The sequence below is a fragment of the Saccopteryx leptura genome, chromosome 1 (genome assembly GCF_036850995.1).
Source record: "Saccopteryx leptura isolate mSacLep1 chromosome 1, mSacLep1_pri_phased_curated, whole genome shotgun sequence".
In the NCBI taxonomy this organism is placed as follows: Eukaryota; Metazoa; Chordata; class Mammalia; order Chiroptera; family Emballonuridae; genus Saccopteryx; species Saccopteryx leptura.
Genome location: NC_089503.1, coordinates 383,678,746 through 383,697,574, shown reverse-complemented (window position 1 = coordinate 383,697,574; position 18,829 = coordinate 383,678,746). Strand labels below are relative to the sequence as shown.

General features: G+C 58.1%; 1 protein-coding gene across 3 annotated transcripts in view; it reads left to right on the top strand.

Annotated features, from left to right (window-relative positions):
- The window catches only part of BRPF3 (bromodomain and PHD finger containing 3), a 33,893-nt gene extending 21,075 nt beyond the window's left edge, over nucleotides 1-12,818 (top strand). For 2 of the 3 annotated variants that reach the window (XM_066359550.1, XM_066359549.1), the window contains exons 10-13: nucleotides 3,137-3,234; nucleotides 5,866-5,963; nucleotides 10,470-10,624; nucleotides 12,123-12,818. In XM_066359550.1, the coding sequence (XP_066215647.1) occupies nucleotides 3,137-3,234; nucleotides 5,866-5,963; nucleotides 10,470-10,624; nucleotides 12,123-12,306 (535 nt within the window). In that variant the 3' untranslated portion in view covers nucleotides 12,307-12,818. The remainder of the gene's footprint in view (nucleotides 1-3,136; nucleotides 3,235-5,865; nucleotides 5,964-10,469; nucleotides 10,625-12,122) is intronic. The other variant, XM_066359551.1, reaches the window with a different exon arrangement.
- Nucleotides 12,819-18,829: the final 6,011 nt, after the last annotated feature.

Below are 18,829 nucleotides of genomic sequence, written 5' to 3'. Positions count from 1 at the left end.
CATTACAGGCATGGTTTCGCCTTTTGCCTTTTGGGGCCTCGTGGCTGTGGGTGCTCTGGGGTGGGGATAAGAGACAGCTGATAGGAAACTTGGAATCGACCTTTGTTAGACAGAGGCCCAGCTCTTTATTGCCTCTGAGCTACGGAGAGAGGGTTGTATTTTTCTCCCCTATTCTTTAACCTGAAGGGAGAATTTCTGATACCAGAACCCTAAAGTTTCTTCCAAATCTAAGAGGTTATTGAATTACCGCTGTCTTGTGAATTCTGCAAGAAACCAGGGAGTCTGGGACTCTCGGAAGTGGGAGACCCTCAGTGGCACAAAGGAGAAACCCATTGTCCTGAAAGCGGACCTCATGGTCCCTCCACGTGGCTGCTAAGTGGATTCTGGGGCCAGAGCAGGGAGGGGCCCAGGGGAACAAGCCCAAAAGGCGGCGTTTGAAGCCCCTCCCAGGTAGGTTGGGCTTGGGTTCTGTCAGATACTTGTGGCCCCTGGCTGCTGGGCTCCTGGTGGGGCCACGCCAGCCCCCAGCCACCCCCTGGGCCTGAATCAGTTGCACTGTGGCTGGAGGCTTCCTGCAGTTCCTTGGGGGTTTCCCTCCCCGCCAAGCCTCAGAAGGGCCTGTCCTACCCCTCCCTGTTGCAGGTACAGGGGGTAGATGGGAAAGAGCACAGTTAGCAAGCACTAGAGAAGAGCAGGGATTTCAGGATCTTCCGAGACGCTGCTAGCCTGGTCCTAGGTTGGAGTCCTCACTTCCTGTAAGATATGCTGCCTGGAAGGAAACCAGTTCATTGAGATTGGGGTGGGAGTAGGGGTAGCAGACTGTCCCTTCCGACACCTCGACCAGAGGCTGAAGGTGTGATGGGCTCTTCCCTCTGTGGAGGCACTCTGCCCAGCTCCGAGCCACAGGAAGCAAGCCAGGCCAGGCTCTGGTCGGCCCGCGCTTTCAGGCCGTGTGTGCCTTTGTGCAGAACCCGGACCGGTGCCGCAGGTCTGCCTGGGCCCTACCTGGCGTGGACACAGTGCCCTTGGGAGGCATTTCCTCTCACTCAGTGGTTCTCAGTGGAATTTCAGGGTTTAAAACAGGAGAGACAGGGACTCCGGCTGCCAGGATTCGTTCATTCTCCCCCCCCCCCCACGTTGCAGTAATAAGTACATAAAAGATCATCTTACTAATTTAGTTGGAGTCATATATATAATCCCAGATTTAGAAAGGACCTGAAAGAACGTGTGGTCACTGCCCACCCCCACCCCTACACACATGCCCCTTGGTCTATCTGTCCTGATGGTTTTGTGGGCAGGTGAGGGCTGTGCTGTCTCTGTGGGTCATTCCCTTAGTTACTGACTGCGCCTCGACTACGAGCCGGGCCCTGTTCTCAGCGCTGATAAGGCGTCTGTTCTCCCAGACCTTACCTTCTAGAGGGCAGAGTTGACTCAACCCAGGAGGGCAGGTGATCACAGGTCGGGCTGTCCGCCGAGGCCCGGGAGCCGTGGAGAGGCCTGGCTCAGGCCGAGGTCGAGGTGCCCGTGCTTTTCTGTGAAACGGGAAACGCAGACCTCGTTGGGGTGTTGCCTCCCGTTCTATCACGCCCCTCCTCCTCAGAGCTCACCGTCGCTACTACTGCATCAGTGGCTCCTAACGTTTAAAGTGAGACATTAGAAATGAGTGCTCTTCCTGTAGTGATTATAGAGCTGCCTAGAACGTGCTGTACTGAGTGTGCTTTCTGTTCATTCATGAGCTCCCCGCAATGCCTGGGAACATGAGCCTCAGAGAGGCTGAGTGCTGGCTCAGGGTCACAGAGCACGGAGCAGAGAGCCCGTTCTGAGCCCAGGAGGTCTGTCTCCACACTTGAGCCTCTTAACCACTCTGCTGGGCCCTCTTCTGTTGTGTTTGAAGACGTCTTCCTAGATCCATGATAGGAACTTAGAGAGGCTTTTCTATTAAAACGACTGGTACCCTTACAATTTTTTAAGGCCTCCGAGTCTCTGAGCTTAGTGACAGAGTTTTGTTGGGCGAGTGGAACTGAGTCCTAAATGTGAACTGGGTGTTCTTTGTGTTTTTCCAAACAGGCCCTCATTTTGACTAGCAGGAGAAAAGCTCCCAGCCTGCTAGTTACTGGAGGGTTGCGATGCACGGAGCCCTGGCTGTGCGGGGGTCCTGTGTGAGACCGTGACGCATCAGTTAGGGTTCAGTGAAAGGGGAGTGCCCCCCCACCCCCCACCCGCCCCCAGCGGCCCCAACCCCGGCCTCCTCCTAGCCCGCCAGGGCTTTCTAAAACACTTCTGTTCTTCTGCGGATTGTTGGCCTGTATTTTAAGGGGTTTTTTTTTGTTGTTAAAAAAATTACCTAGTGGTAATATTTTTTTAAGTTTGGGTGGAAAGAAAGCCCTAGCTACATTGTTCTTTCCCGGAGGGTCCCAGGTATGGTTTCACGTTAGACTTGCCTGGGGAGCTACCTAAATGCACTGATGCCGTGGTTCGAGGTACGCTGTCCCTCCGGCGTTGCTAGTCTCGTTCCCACTTGGTACCTTCTCGTCTTTGTCTAATCATCTTCTGTCTTCTCGCAGTAGTCATGTTTAAAAAAAATCCTCTCTAAGAAAGATTCACACACATAAAGTGGAAGTGAGAGGTGGATTATTTTCCCAACTTAAAAATGTCTTTTCTAATTAAAGAGGTAAAGACATGTCTTTTATAGAAAATTTGGGAAAGAGCCAGGTTTTTGTACTTCTAAAAAAGAAATTCATTTCCCAAAAATAAGCAGTATGAACCACAGAGCCAAGACTTCTGGGTAGATGTGCGACGGGCCCTCCTCTGGCCCCCGCTGTTGACGCTCTGGAGGGACTGACAGGACAGGGGCCTGGGCTGACCTGCCCTCTGACAAAGTCCGAGAGCCCTGGGTGGGGAGCAGGCCTGCCTTCCCGGTTCAGTCCTTCCACATGGGTGACATGGTTCCTCAGAGCCTCGTGGGAACCCTGACGTGTATCACAGCTGAGCGTGGGAGTTTCTAGGGGGTGTTGAGAAGCCATTCTCCGGGAAGGGTTTACGCAGCTCTGCTCCTGTCCGCCGTGGGAGGGCAGGAGTGGGGGTCGGTCCCTGAGACTGCTCACTCCTCCCCTCTCCCTCCTTGCTCTGTGTGCAGCGGCATGGTGCCCCCCAAACGCAGCCGTGGGAAGCCAGCCCTGTCGCGCGTGCCCTTCCTGGATGGTGTGAACGGAGACTCCGACTACAGCAGCTCAGGTGAGGACGGTGCGCGGGGCGGACTCGGGAGGCAGGTGGCAGGCCTTCCAGAGAACCAGCGCTGGTGCGGCTGCACCCGGAGCTCCCCGGGCCCCGGGCACTGAGCAGGGAGGGGCCTTGGCAGGCCATCCATATCCCCCGCCCAGCTCATCTTCAGTTTCAGTTAGTTAAACACGTCCAGGGTCACAAATCAGAAAGGTACAAAAGGGTGCACAGTGCAAAACCGGCAGTCCCCCCCTGCGACAGCCTCTGTTAGCAGCAGCTCTGTATCTTTCCAGATGGGTCCTTCCGTCCACAAACTAGAACTGTGTGTGCGTGCGTGCGTGTGTGTGCGTGTGCGTGCGTGTGCGTGCGTGTGGAGGAGAGTGACCAGGGAAGCCTAATAGAGACACGTTCCTCTAAAGCGTGCTCTTCACTTACGAGCGTATCTTAGAGATCCTCTGTGCTTTGTGTCGTCTGCCTGATGTCCCGTCATACAGGAGTGCCATCACGTGCTTAGCCCGCCCTTATAGACTGACATTTCGTGTTGTCACCGACTTGTTACAGTCGGTGTTGCAGTGAGCAGTCTGGTACAGGGGGCATTTTGTGTCCTTGGGGCGTGTCTGTAGGAGTGGTGTTCGGGCCTGGGGGCAGTGCGCGTCTGTCATCCGGGGAGCGTGCCAGTCTCGCCCCCCCCGGGGGTCACCAGGGACCTGGTATCACTGAGTCTCCCACAGGACCCCGTCGCTTCCTGTGCTCCCATGCTCTCAGCCCACCCACCCTGACACAGACTCCTACCGGTCCAAACAGTGAAATGCCTGGGTCTCTTCTCCTTAGACCTGGGGAGTAAGGAGCAGAGGCGAGGCCTGGGCGGTGCTCAGGACGAGCAGGTGCAGAGGCAGCTGTTCTCGGAGCACCTGTCCTGCCCACCTGTGGCAGGTGCGCACGCTCTGGGTGCCGGTCGTCGGGGCTTCCATCTGACACACAGGCTTTGGCCTTTTCCCTTCTCTCATCCTCCCCCAGCTGCTGCATCTTCCCTGAGCACCACTCGTGTTCGTGTGTGTGTGTGTGTGTGTGTGAGAACACACGGCTGCCTGTGTCGTTACTGTCTGGCTGTCAGTGGCCGGGAGGCAGGGCTTACATCGACATGCAGGCTCGGGAGTGGATGGGCGTAGACTTGGAGCTTCTGCTGGTGACAACTGGGCATCTTACTCATATTTTAAAAACTATGTACTTGTTAAGATGATGCTGAAGGAGATCGGCCGCCCACCGTTCCACTGCCTTAACCCAGTTGTCTCGTTTCTGTGTGGCCTTCTACTCGTCTCAGACACGTTTTTAACTAAATGCTAATCTAGTTTTAGGATTGTTTTTTCAAGTGTTATCTCATTTCTCCGTATTAACAGTCTTTATATGTATCTTAATCATTAGAATGTGTATCTTTCAATCAGTGCATTATACAATAATTAACCATTCTGTTGTTAGACACTTGGCTGTTTCCGACTTGAACGTTATGTGAACCCATATTTTTGTTCAAAATCCTTTTATTTGTTTTTAAAGTTGTTTCTTCACCTGAGTTCCCAGGGAAGGAGTTGACTGGGGCGGGATGGTTCCTACAGTTTCTTTTGTGACTCTTGAGCCGTACAGCAGGTTACATCCTGCGAGGCCCGGCTCCCCCGGGCTGCCTCCGCCGTGTGACCCCACGCTGGCCCGCGGCCCGCCCCTCCGGGTTGGGTGAGATCTCTGTAGTTACTGCTCTGGACTCAACAGGTAGAAACAGCGCCTTATTGTTAGTAGCACGTTTAAAATTATAAACGAGGTGGCCATGTTTTCTTAGGAACCTAGCTTCCCCTCTGTGAGGTTTGGGCCTTCTTCCTTGGTTGAGTGTGCTCCCCTCCCTGTTCCGGGCCAGGCAGGGTGGGCGTTCCTCTGCGTCCAGAGCGTCTGAAGCACCAGCTGCGGGTGCTGGTGTGGCAGGGGCAGGCCCCCGGAGAGAGCCCAGGCCGGGGCGTGCTGCGAGGAGACGGGAGGGGCCTGACGGTCACGTGTGTGCGCTTTGACTGGGGCGTCTGTCCCCCCTTTCTCCATGAAGCCTCTATCGTGAGGACTCCGCGCAGGGAGGCCCGGAGCGGCGTGTGGCTCTGCACAAGGGCCTGGCATGAGACAGTTACATTTTCCCAAGGACAGCCAGCCAGAGGTCAGCACATGACAGCCAGTTATTGCCTGTGTTTGTAGCGTCCATGAGCTAAGAATGGTTGTTTACATTTTCAAGTGATTAAAAAAAAGTTAGAAAAGAATGATATTTAGTAATGTGAAAATTATAAGAAATTCACATGTCACAGTCCAGAAAGGAAGTTTTATGAGGAGACAGCCACACCTAGTGACAGACTGTGGCTGCTCGCCTGCTGGAAAGCAGAGCTGAGGAGCTGTAGCCGAGTCCTGTGGCCCACGGACCTAAAATACTGACGCACTCGGTCCATGACCGAACACGTTTCCCAAGCCCCGGTCAGTCTAAGGACTTCTAAGGAAGGGTGGAGGGAGAGAGGCGGCGGCTCATCCCCGGCGGCCCCAGGTCCAATGGAGGCCACTGGCCGGCCTCCTGGGCACCATTCCAAGTCCCCTCTGGGCACTGTCTCCTCCCCTCCCCCACCCCAGGCAGAAGCCTCCTGATGTCCTTTGAAGACCGTGCGGACCTGGAGCCCCTGGAGCTGGTGTGGGCCAAGTGCCGAGGCTACCCCTCCTACCCCGCCTTGGTGAGTCTGCCCCGATGCCACCCTCCGCCCTTCCCTGGGCGGCCGGCCCCTGCCCTGCCTCAGGGGCTTATCTGATTGGATGAAGCCATCGGAGTGTGGCGGTGCCGGGGTGCCTCCAGCTGTGGCAGGGAGGGAGGTGTTCGCCAGCCTTGGGTGGGTCAGACCAGTGAGGCTCCCGCTTGAGGAGAAGTAGAGACCAGGGCTCTTAGCGATTTATTTGCTCGTGCATAAAAGTGATACATGCTCCTTGTAGAGAATTTTCAAAGCTGCTAGCGAGTCATGCTGAGATGGTTCAGTAAACATTTTTTATGCTAAGTTTTAAAAATACTGAGGCAGGTATGGTTTCATTTTGTAGGAGGGAACACTGAGGGTCCACGTGTTCCCGTGTCACCTCGCAGAGTTGCATTTTGAGCTCGGACTTAAAATGCGCGATCCCTGTGTTCTCAGCACTGAGTTCAGAGTCATCCGTAGTCCCGTCTGTTTGGAAACGGCCTCCGTGCACATCACCCGGCCCCATGTGTGACGCAGAGCTGTGTGTCCACACGAGAGCACGCTGCCTCACCCCTTCTCTCCGCACGTACCGTACACATGCGTGCAGCGCTCAGGCCGACGGCCACTCTTCAGCAACATCTCTTTAATGACTGCGTGGTCTCGGGTCTTTGCATGTACTTGCATTATTTTAACCATTCCCTAATTGCTCACTTAAGTTCTGAATCTTTCACTAGGATAAGTAGCTAGCAATAAACGTCACTGTCGCTTTGCCTTTGAGCACCGCTCTGATTGTTTACAGGGAATACTTGGGAGCGCCGCCCTTTTTTTTTTTTTTTTTAATTTATTGATTTTAGAAAGGGAAAACAAGGGAGGGAGAGAGAAGTATCAATTTGTTGTTCCACTTACTTATGCACTCATTGGTTGATTCCTGTATGTGCCCTGACCAGGATTCAAACCCTCAACATTGGCGTATCACGACGACACTCACCCAGCCAGGGTGGGCACACCTTCTCGAGGCAAAGTCTGTACAGAATTCTGCTACAGATTGCCCAGTTGCCTTTTAGAAAGTTCCAGTCAGTACTCTCCCCAGCCGTAGCTAAACATTCTGTTTTTACCATGTCAGTCGTCATTTCTCAGAGCTCTCTCTGTACAGGGAGGCAGTGTCCATCTGGCCCCAGGAGGTGCCAGCTCTAGCCTTTGGGCCCTGCCAGGATCACCCAGGGGAATTTTTCAAACAGTGCAGATGCTGAGGCTCCGTCTCAGAACTACCAAGTTAGACCCTCGATGGCCAGACTGACACCTGCGTGTTTTTCTAGAAGCTTCTCAGATGATCGGTAGCCAGGTTTGAGAGCCACCCACCAACCTTGTGTGTGCACACACCGCTCTGGGCTGCTCCCGGCTTGTTCATGGCTGTGGCTCTTCCCGCAACCTCTTAGTAAAGGAGGGCAGGAACTTGGACTCTTTCTGGGCAGGTGAGGGAAGCACAGCTCCAAAGGTTAGATCACTTGCCGGAGCCCCGGCAGGACCCAGGTTGTCTGCCTCACTTCCTCCTCAGCGGTGGCGGGTGGCGGGTGGCGGGCAGCGGGCTCCACGCCGTGTCTGCCCTGAAGAGGCTGGCCTGGGGCGGTCTGCCCGCTGCTCTGAGACTCCCAGCTTAGTCATCCAAGAAGTAAGGTTGTGCAGGTCTTGGTTTGGGTGTTTTTAAATCTCACTGCAAAAAAGCTTCTAAAACTAACCTTGTCTTTTTTCCTTTCTAATTATCTTCTTTTTTTTTTTTTTTACTGAGAGACAAACAGGAAGGGAGAGAGATGACAAGCATCAGCTCACAGTTGCAGCACTTTAGTTGTTCATTGATTGCTTCTCATATGTACCTTGATCAGGGGGCTCCAGCTAAGCCAGTGAGTGACCCCTTGCTCAAGCCAGCGACCATGGGGTCATATATGTAATACCATGCTCGTGTCTGGCTACCCCACTCTCAAGCCGGTGGGCCTAGGCCTACACTCAAGGCAGCAACCTCAGGGTTTCAAACCTGGGTCCTCAGTGTCCCAGGTCAGCGCTTTATCCGCTGCACCATCGCCTGCCTGGTCAGGTCTGATTATCTTCTTAATGACACATTTTCTGTGTGTGTGATTAAAGAAATTCAACCACTACCTGAAAACCCAATCACCTAAACACAATCCATTTTAATTTTGGTTTATGCTTTCCTGTGCTTACTTAAATATGCCCAGCTGACCCGTGCATGGCGTGGGTTGAACTGGGTGGGCCCACTGCGCTTGGCTGTTCTCCAGCAGATCCACAGCCGGCCCCCCGTAGCCCCAGCTTCTACATCTGCAGGTGCGGAGGGCCAACTCTGTAAGGGACGCGAGCATCCGTGAATGTTGGTCACCATGGGGACCCCTGTGGATGCCACAGGACGACTGTAGTTGAGTGTTGGGGGAGTCAAAAGTTGTACACAGATTTTCAAATATGTATGAGCTTGGTGCCCTCACGCCACGTTGAAGGGTCAACTATACTTGCATTCGTAGTGAATATACAGGTTTTAAATTTGGGTGGGGGAGTGGGGTTTTTTTGTAAAAAATGGTTTTTGTTTTTCAGTAAAAGTAGTGTGTCTGCCTTACAGTAGTTTTGGAAGAACAGAGAAGTAACATAAATGCCCCCGTTCTGACATGCCAACTGTGAGCACTTTGTGTTGCTCCTTCTGTCTGTTGTTGACACACGGCGGCTGCAGTGGTGTGTGCCCGCTTTTATCGTATGTGAACATTGATCGCCACCTTGATTTCCGTCTTACATCTGCGTAACATTGGAGCGAATGGACCGTTATTTATTATGTCGAGCACATTTCTCTCTGTCCTCTTCATGAAGGGAGGGGAGTCTCCTTCATCGCAGTCCTGCCTGCCTTGCTTCTGCCCCTGAGGGACATCTCTCTCTGCCACCACTACCCGCGAACCAGCATGGCCAGGTCAAGAGGGTAGTCCCAGTTTCCTGTCTGGTAATTGAGGAAGCGCAGGAGGGCTTGGATGTCAGTTCTCATCTGGACACTTAGCTTCAGTCCCAGGAGTGAGACAGGCCGGGACAGCAATTTGACTGAATCCTACTGCGGGGGTAGGGGGGGTAGGGGGTGGCTTCTCTTTGGAATAAACTCTTGCCTGGAGCACCTGGTTTCAGCTGCGTGTCTGGAGAGGGAGGTGGCAGGCTGGCAGACACCAGGCGTCACGGAGGGAGAGAGCGGTGTGTTGTGGGGAGAGGCCCCGGGGGACAGTCTACAAACAGACTGCTCTGTCTCTGGGGAGAGCTGCTTCCTCAGTGGGTTTCAAGGTCTCTCCGGGACAGTCTACAGACTGCTCTGTCTCTGGGGAGAGCTGCTTCCTCAGTGGGTTTCAAGGTCTCTCTGGCCTTAGCACACGGAGATCCTCAGCCAGGCGTGAGCCCGCACGGCAGGCTGTGTAGGAGGCGGAGGGCAGCAGCGGCCCAGGGTCCCAGTGGCCAGTGGCCATTGTCCTGCCAGCCATGGCCTCCAGCAGCCCTGCCCTCCTCCTGTGCTTAGCTTTGGCCTCTGTCAGCTAACACCTGGTGGAAGCTTCTCAACGTCAAGAGGAGGACGAGATAAGATGGGGATGTGTGAATAGCCTATCTTGGCCCTCTGCACAGTGGGAGAATTATTGTCGTTGATGGCCCCGAGCCCCTGCCCTGTGGGTCCTGCAGCTCCGAGGACTCGTGCCTCCCCCGGCCCTTGTTTCAGTTCCACCATCCTACCCTCTCCCGCCCCCCACGCTGCGTCCTCAGGCCTCTCTCTCTCTCTCTCTCTCTCTCTCTCTCTCTCTCTCTCGCACACCACAGGGCGTCACAGTGTATCTGGTCCCTCTCCCGCCCCCCACGCTGCGTCCTCAGGCTTCTCTCTCTCTCTCTCTCTCTCCCCCTCTCTTACACCACAGGGCGTCACAGTGTATCTGGTCCCTCTCCCGCCCCCCACGCTCCATCCTCAGGCTTCTCTCCCTCGCACCACAGGGCGTCACAGTGTATCTGGTCCACCCACCAGGAATGGTTGTAGTCAGAGAGGAGAGGGTGGTGGTGGGGACCCAGAGGCTCCGTTAGGTTGCAACGGAGGGGCTGGGTGTGCCCGCAGATGCAGAGCCCCTCCTGGCTGCAGTGTCTGGGAAGGCCCCCAGCCTGCGAAGTGCATCGCGGAGGCTCTAAAGGCCCAGGACGGCCTGCACTCCTCTGCCCTAAGGGCACCAGGGGGGAGGAGTTCGCCTGTCTTACCTGGACGGCAGAGACACCCCCCTCCCTCCCGACCCGCCCATGCTGGTTTCCCATGACCTCCGGTTCAGCTCTGGGCCCGACAGTTCCTGGAGGGCCAGAGGCTTAGTCAGAACTTCCACTTTCGGGTACTGAGGGTCACATGTGTGGGCCCAGCCAAGCCCCTGCATGGCTGCGGGTGGGGTGGGTTAGTGGTTAGTCCTGGGGCAGGCTGCTCGCTCCCACCCCAGCTGAGTGCCATCTCCTTTCCACCTCCAGATCATCGACCCCAAGATGCCGCGGGAGGGCCTCCTGCACAACGGCGTCCCCATCCCTGTGCCCCCGCTGGACGTGCTGAAGCTGGGGGAGCAGAAGCAGGCCGAGGCTGGAGAGAAGCTCTTCCTTGTCCTCTTCTTTGACAACAAGCGCACCTGGTAAGTGGGTGCTGCTGGGGGCGCGTGGGGTGTGGCCCGGGGCCATGCGGGAGCTGCAGACTGCGGGGTGCGGGCCGGGGCCATGCGGGAGCTGCAGACTGCGGGTGCGGGGTGCGGGGCCATGCGGGAGCTGCAGACTGCGGGGTGCGGGGTGCGGGGCAGGCGGGAGCTGCAGACTGCGGGGTGCGGGGCGGGGCCATGCGGGAGCTGCAGACTGCGGGGTGCGGGGCAGGCGGGAGCTGCAGACTGCGGGGGCGGGGGCGGGGCCAGGCGGGAGCTGCAGACTGCCTGGTGCGGGCCGGGGCCAGGCGGGAGCTGCAGACTGCGGGGTGCGGGCCGGGGCCAGGCGGGAGCTGCAGACTGCGGGGTGCGGGCCGGGGCCAGGCGGGAGCTGCAGACTGCGGGGTGCGGGCCGGGGCCATGCGGGAGCTGCAGACTGCGGGGTGCGGGCCGGGGCCAGGCGGGAGCTGCAGACTGCCGGGTGCGGGCCGGGGCCATGCGGGAGCTGCAGACTGCGGGTGTGGGCCGGGGCAGGCGGGAGCTGCAGACTGCGGGGTGCGGGCCGGGGCCAGGCGGGAGCTACCAACCTGACACGCTGGGGACGCACAGGGGCTGCGCACTCGGGCGCCCTGAGGGGTCCTGCCAGCACAGAGTGGTGTTGGTAGTGCTGAGCAGACGCCCTGGGAAACTTGGGTGAAGGGGGAGTCTGCTTCGGGAGGCGTCCTGCGCGGGCTCCGGGCTGGGCCGCGGGCGGCAGGAGACAGTGAGCCCAGCTGCCCCAGGGCGCTTGCTTGCTCACGGTTCATGTTGCGCAGCACCCGCGGGAGAGGTTTTTCACCCTTTCTTCTACAGAACAAGGAGGTAGGACTAGCTATTAAAACTGATGTTCACAATGATGATAATGGCTACCATTTACTAAGTGTTTACACTGTCCTTAGTCTAAGTTACTTCATATATATGACCTCATTTAATTCTCATTTAAATGTTGACCTCCCTGCCCCCAGTCCACTTTGCAGAGGAGGAAGCGGAGGCTCAGAAAGCCCGTAGTCGGAACTGGGGAGTAAAATGAGGTCTGATTCTGAAGGCTGGGCTCCTGACCACGTGTCAGGTTCACCTGGTGGTGTTTTTTAGACAACACCAGGTTCAGGCCCCACCAGGACCTGTTTTTGGTGCCCGGCCTCAGCCCACTTGTGGCCGTAGCGCTCTGCCACGCACGGAGACCCAGAGCCTTCCAGTGGCCCCGCCAGTCCCAGACGGGCAGCACGGGGACCTGTTCTGGCTCCCAGGCCCTGACGACCCCTAAGCAGGAGCACACTGGGACCCAGAGAAGGCCTGACTGTAGAAACAGGCTCCTTGGTGACCTCCTACTGGGTGTCCCAGTTTGCCCCCGTCTGCCTGTCCCTTCCCCATTGCCGGTCCTGGGCAGGTCGGCCCTGAGGAACACGCTCATGGGACCAACTCACCACAGCCCAGGCCTCTCACTGTGCTTGCGTTTCAGGCAGTGGCTTCCGAGAGACAAAGTGCTGCCCCTGGGCGTGGAGGACACCGTGGACAAGCTCAAGATGCTGGAAGGTCGCAAGACGAGCATCCGCAAGTCAGTGCAGGTGGCCTACGACCGAGCCATGATCCACCTGAGCCGCGTCCGGGGCCCCCACGCCTTTGTCCCCTCCACCTACCTGTAGGGCGGGGCCGGGCCTGGGTCCGCCCGCCCTGCCTCCCCCCCAGGGGCGCAGAGGCCTCTCCGTGCCCCAGCCAGATGTGTAGCCGGCAGCTTCCGCATTTCATGGCAGGTCGGGGGCCCGCGGGGCTGAGCCTTCCCAAGGGTAGAGCCCCGCTGGTTCTGAGGAACTGCATGGTTTCCCTGACGGCCACTGTGTGCCAAAAACTCCCCCGTGAGCTCCCTCAGGGGCTGGTCCGCTGACGAGACAAGTAGAAAAGCTGTGAGCCCCGCAAGGAGAGGGGCCTGGCCCCCAAAGGCAGGGGTCCTGGGCTATTTCTCCAGGGTGTGCCGGCCCCCTCCGCCCCCTCACACTTAACCACACCTCAGGGCAAGGCGGCTCTGACACTGCCCCAGAGGTGCTGGGGGGCACTAGGGTCCTGAGGGGGCTCGCTGAGCTCACACCTCTCCCCTGCCCCGTCCCTGCCCCTCTGCTCAGCCTTTCCCCACCCCCGTCTCACCCCTCTCCCCTGCCCCGTCCCTGCCCCTCTGCTCAGCCTCTCCCCACCCCCGTCTCACCCCTCTCCCCTGCCCCGTCCCTGCCCCTCTGCTCAGCCTCTCCCCACCCCCGTCTCACCCCTCTCCCCTGCCCCGTCCCTGCCCCTCTGCTCAGCCTTTCCCCACCCCCGTCTCACACCTCTCCCCTGCCCCGTCCCTGCCCCTCTGCTCAGCCTTTCCCCTCCCCCGTCTCACCCCTCTCCCCTGCCCCGTCCCTGCCCCTCTGCTCAGCCTTTCCCCAGGTCCCGTCTCACACCTCTCCCCTGCCCTGTCCCTGCCCCTCTGCTCAGCCTTTCCCCTCCCCCGTCTCACCCCTCTCCCCTGCCCCGTCCCTGCCCCTCTGCTCAGCCTTTCCCCACCCCTCTCACACCTCTCCCCTGCCCCGTCCCTGCCCCTCTGCTCAGCCTTTCCCCAGGTCCCGTCTCACCCCTCTCCCCTGCCCCGTCCCTGCCCCTCTGCTCAGCCTTTCCCCTCCCCCGTCTCACCCCTCTCCCCTGCCCTGTCCCTGCCCCTCTGCTCAGCCTTTCCCCACCCCCGTCTCACACCTCTCCTCACCCCTGTCTCACCCCTCTCCCCTGCCCCGTCCCTGCCCCTCTGCTCAGCCTTTCCCCACCCCTGTCTCACACCTCTCCTCACCCCCGTCTCACACCTCTCCTCACCCCCGTCTCACACCTCTCCCCTGCCCCGTCCCTGCCCCTCTGCTCAGCCTTTCCCCACCCCTCTCACCCCTCTCCCCTGCCCCGTCTCACACCTCTCCCCTGCCCCGTCTCACCCCTCTCCCCTGCCCCGTCTCACCCCTCTCCCCTGCCCCGTCTCACCCCTCTCCCCTGCCCCGTCCCTGCCCCTCTGCTCAGCCTTTCCCCACCCCCGTCTCACACCTCTCCCCTGCCCCGTCCCTGCCCCTCTGCTCAGCCTTTCCCCAGGTCCCGTCTCACACCTCTCCCCTGCCCCGTCCCTGCCCCTCTGCTCAGCCTTTCCCCACCCCCGTCTCACCCCTCTCCCCTGCCCCGTCCCTGCCCCTCTGCTCAGCCTTTCCCCAGGTCCCGTCTCACCCCTCTCCCCTGCCCCGTCCCTGCCCCTCTGCTCAGCCTTTCCCCTCCCCCGTCTCACCCCTCTCCCCTGCCCCGTCCCTGCCCCTCTGCTCAGCCTTTCCCCACCCCCGTCTCACACCTCTCCCCTGCCCCGTCCCTGCCCCTCTGCTCAGCCTTTCCCCACCCCCGTCTCACACCTCTCCCCTGCCCCGTCCCTGCCCCTCTGCTCAGCCTTTCCCCACCCCTCTCACACCTCTCCCCTGCCCCGTCTCACACCTCTCCCCTGCCCCGTCTCACCCCTCTCCCCTGCCCCGTCTCACACCTCTCCCCTGCCCCGTCTCACCCCTCTCCCCTGCCCCGTCTCACCCCTCTCCCCTGCCCCGTCTCACACCTCTCCCCTGCCCCGTCTCACACCTCTCCCCTGCCCCGTCCCTGCCCCTCTGCTCAGCCTTTCCCCACCCCCGTCTCACACCTCTCCCCTGCCCTGTCCCTGCCCCTCTGCTCAGCCTTTCCCCACCCCCGTCTCACCCCTCTCCCCTGCCCCGTCCCTGCCCCTCTGCTCAGCCTTTCCCCACCCCCGTCTCACACCTCTCCCCTGCCCTGTCCTCGCCCCTCTGCTCAGCCTTTCCCCACCCCCGTCTCACACCTCTCCCCTGCCCCGTCCTCGCCCCTCTGTTCAGCCTTTTCCAAGGTCCCATTCCTTTCTCTTGTGCCAAACTGACAGAAACCATCACCAAACTGGTCTTTTTGTTTTTATGTCCCGTTCCCTTTGAGGCCAGCTGCTACACTGGGTGGTACCCCCATCTGGCTCTTCAGGGCCCAACCAGAGGCCAGCCTGCCGCTCCGGTGACCCCCAGCACACGCACCCTGCCCCCCGGTTGTTCCCACCCCACCCCGCGGGGGCCAGGCTGAGAGCAGGACCCTGGGATTGAGGGCCCGACCCTCCTGTCCTTGGTCCCAGTGGCCAGTGGCCCTGTCCTGCTACGAGGCAGGCTGAGGCCAGGTGGGTCCCCGGCCGCAGACCAGGCTGGACGTCTGGACGTGTGATTGGCTGTCTGCCCGTGTGGATGTTGGTGGTGGTGAGGTGGAGCTGGGCCCGCCCCTTCATCCTTCCCGTCTGCCCCCCAGTGGGCCTTCCCTGTTCTGCGCTCTGGCTGCCCGCCCCTGTGTACCGCTGGCGGCTGGTGCCCGCAGTGCCGCTGCTCCCTGCCCCGTGCCAGCCCTGCCCAGCCGCTGCCAGCCCGCTCCCCAGCTCCAGGGAAGCTGAGGCTGTGACTTCAGCTGCTCTGTCCCCTTCCCTCTCTCTCAGCCCCTCCCCACTACCCCCTCCTCAGAAAGGAAGGCAGGAAACTGTGAAACCAGAGTACTGGCTGACCCACCACGACCCTCGGAGGCTGCGGCGTTCTTTCTCGGGGTTTCTTTTCACTTCTTACGCACCAAAGTCGCGGGCCGCTTGCCGGCCGCCAGTTGCCACATTGATTTTTAACCTGACGTTCTTTTTTAATTGTTTTAAATTTTTTTCATAGGGGAGTTTCAGACAAAATGAAGTCACTGGGGAGATCACTGCCATTTTTACACACACGAGTTTTTAAAAATAACAACCAACCAACCACAACTTCTTACACATTTGGGACACGAGCCAGGGTTTTAAAGGGAACCAACAGAACTCTCCATAGCGTACAGGGTGGGGCTTGGATTTTGTACAATACTAGTCATAGGACGCAGCATGCAGCCAGGGAAGGACATGGTGTACATAACTGTAAGATACTGCTCTAAGTTATTCAGGCCTGTAGTTCCACTGCAGCCGGAGCCCCCGCGGGTGGCCGAGGCCAAGTCCCCTAGGCACACGGTTTATGTAGAGCAGCCCACCGCGGCCTCTCCCAGGTAGTCAGTCGGCTGCGGACTCTGTGACCTTCGTCTCAACCTGTGTTGTGAGATCTCGGGGCTTTCTCTCTGTGTCTTCTCTCTTTCTTCCTTCTGACTCATCCTCTTTCTCATCTTCCCCCCCCCCCCCCCTTGACTCTTTCCATCTCTCTCTGAGTCTCATGTGTTAAAACTGCTCTTTTAGAATGGAAACGGCTCAGATCCTGCTGGGGCCTGGGGCCCGCGTGTCTCAGTCGCGTCTGCTGTGAAGCACACGATGCTCTATTTATTGTAGAAAGTGACTTTATTTGCTTTCTAGAATTGTTTATAACAGATGGTATAAGAGAGGTAATAAACAGAAAATCTATGCTTGTAAAGAATACAGAAGTTAATTTTACCTACTATAATATGACTGTCTGAAATTATTTTCTCTCTGAGAAATAAATGTTCCTAACGGGCAGCAGTTGCTGGGTCGTGTTTGGTGTCATCGTGGCCGCTTACCCCCCCGCCCCCCGCCCAATTCCTAAGCCCCCTCTCCCTTCAGAAGGCTGGGGGCAGGGGATGCATAAGAACAGGGTTGTCTAGCTGTTGCTGGCTCCCAGCTGGAGGGGGCCCTGCCCTGGGATGGTGTGAAGATAATTTCCCTCCAAGCAGCACCCGCTCTGGGAGGTCCAGCCCCCCACCTGCTCTGGGAGGTCCAGTCCCCCCCCCCCCCCGCTCTGGGAGGTCCAGCCCCCCCCCCCCACGCTCCTTGGGAGCTTCTGCACCAGTAGTGGGGTGTGGCCCTGTGGACACCTCCCATCTCAGGCCCCTGTCTGCCAAGCTGTGGGATTCGACTCCAGGGCGCTCATGCCTCCTTTGCCAGGTGGCCTGTTTCCATGCCCTGAGCCTAGCAGGTCTTCATTTTGCCGATGAGGAACCTTACCGAGATTGAAAGACTTGTCCAAGGTCAGCCAGCCAAGAGGGGTGGCAGAATCCTGGGTCCAGGACCTGGCCGGGGCTCTTCTCGGGCTGCACACGCGTCGGGGCTGTGCTGGCCCGCTCTGTGCTTTTCTCCCCTCCCTCGGGTACTGTGGCGCCCACATTTCCAGAAAGGCACATCTTGGGGAACAGAAGTGGGGGAGAGTTCCCCAGGACTGCCGGTGGCCGGGCCTCTGGTGGCTTCCCCATCCCGTTCTCTCTGGCCCCACCTGGCTCCTGTGCTTGTCTCAGTGCCATGGCAAGAGGACACGGTTCTGACACCCACTGCAGGACCTTTGAAGTTCTTGTCACTTAAGTCACCAGAGTGAATGGTCTCAGTCTGTCGTCATTACCGAAGGACCTGCATTGTGCTGACGGGCCTTCTATGTGACGCGTGGGGGGAGGAGGACGCAAAGCCGCAAACACGATGCTTCGCTTTCATCGCGGACAGTGAAGGAGGCAGGTGTGAGGTTTCCAGATGGAGGAGGTTGGGAGAGAGAGACATGAGAGAGACATCACGTCTGGCTGGGGGCGGGGGCATAACAAAAAGCTTTGAAAAGAAGGAAGCAGTTCAAGCCTTGAAAAGGGCGGTTAAAAAAAACTCCTATTTATGAAGTTATCATTTGAATTGCAAAGGCAATTGAGAGCAAAAGGACAAGCTCACCCTAGAAAACATTTTGAAAACACAGTGAAGGAAAGACGGCCCGAGGGGTGGGGTCTGGGCAGGCAAGGATAACGTGGAGGGGCTGAAGGAGGTCCAGGGCTCAGGGAGGTTAGGGTGTGGATTCCAGCCAATGACCACCCGCCTTCCACTAGGCCGGGGGCCACCGAGCGGCCAGGCAGTGTCACTCTGGCCGTGTGACCTCAAGCATGGGCTTCGGCCTCTCTCGAGTCGGAGGTTGGCTTACTGAGGACCCTAAGGCCAGGGGGAGGCATGCGAGCGTTGCAGGCGGCAGCATCCATGGAAGGACTGGAACAGGGAATAGACTTGACTGGATGGGGCTTGGCAACGAATCAGACATCAGGGTCAAAAAGAAGGAATGTTAAGACAGGGTCTCTGGGTAGCTATCAGGATCAGCGGTGGGTTTGGGGAGCAAGGAGAAAGAGGTGTTTTTGATGAGCTTTGTCTACAGGACATCTGAGAAAAGAAACCCCAACAGCAGCCCTGGCAGATGGCTCAAATGGTTAGAGCTTTGTCTCCAAGTGCAGAGGTTGCTGGTTCAATCCCTGGTAAGGGCACATACAGGCACAGATTGATGTTCCTGTCTCACTTTCTCTCTGCCCTCTTCCTCTCTAAAATCAATTAAAAAAAATTAAAATGGGGCCTGGACAGTTGGCTCAGTGGTTGAGCATTGGCCCGGCATGTGGAAGTCCTGGGTTCAGTTCCTGGCCAGGGCACACAGGAGAAGCGCCCATCTGCTTCTCCACCCTTCCCCCTCTCCTTCCTCTCAGTCTCTCTCTTCCCCTCCCGCAGCTGAGGCTCCATTGGAGCAAAGTTGGCCCGGGCGCTGAGGATGGCTCCTTGGCCTCTGCCTCAGGCACTAGAATGGCTCTGGTCACAACAGAGCAACGCCCCAGAGGGGCAAAGCATTGCCCCCTGGTGGGCGTGCCGAGTGGATCCCGGTCGGGCGCATGCGGGAGTCTGTCTGACTGCCTCCCCGTTTCCAACTTCAGAAAAAATAAAATAAAATAAAATAAAAAATCCCAGCAGCAGGTGGGACTGGGCCTGGAGGTCAAGAGGAAGCCAACTTCTGCTTGTTATTATTTTTATCCTCTCTCCCCCCCACACACACTTTGTTTTGCTAAAATATCAATAGTCTCCATCAGTTGAAATTAAATGGGCACTGGACTATATCTCCATCCCAAGAATGTTTCTGTTGGGGGCGCATTCCTACGGACTGAAGTCCTACACCAAATTCTGTCCCTCGTTCAGACGTCTGTGAGCGAGCAGACCCCCAGACCAGATGGCCGTTTTCTCTTCTCCAGCCTGGAAGCCCCGCTCGCCGCCCTCAGACACAGCCCCCAGCCCCTGGCACGAGACCTCGTTCCAGTGTGGACACCACACTCTTCTGACGGGAGGCTAGCAGCTGGGGAGCCACGGCCGGGCAGGAGCAGTGGGGCTCTGGACCTTGACTA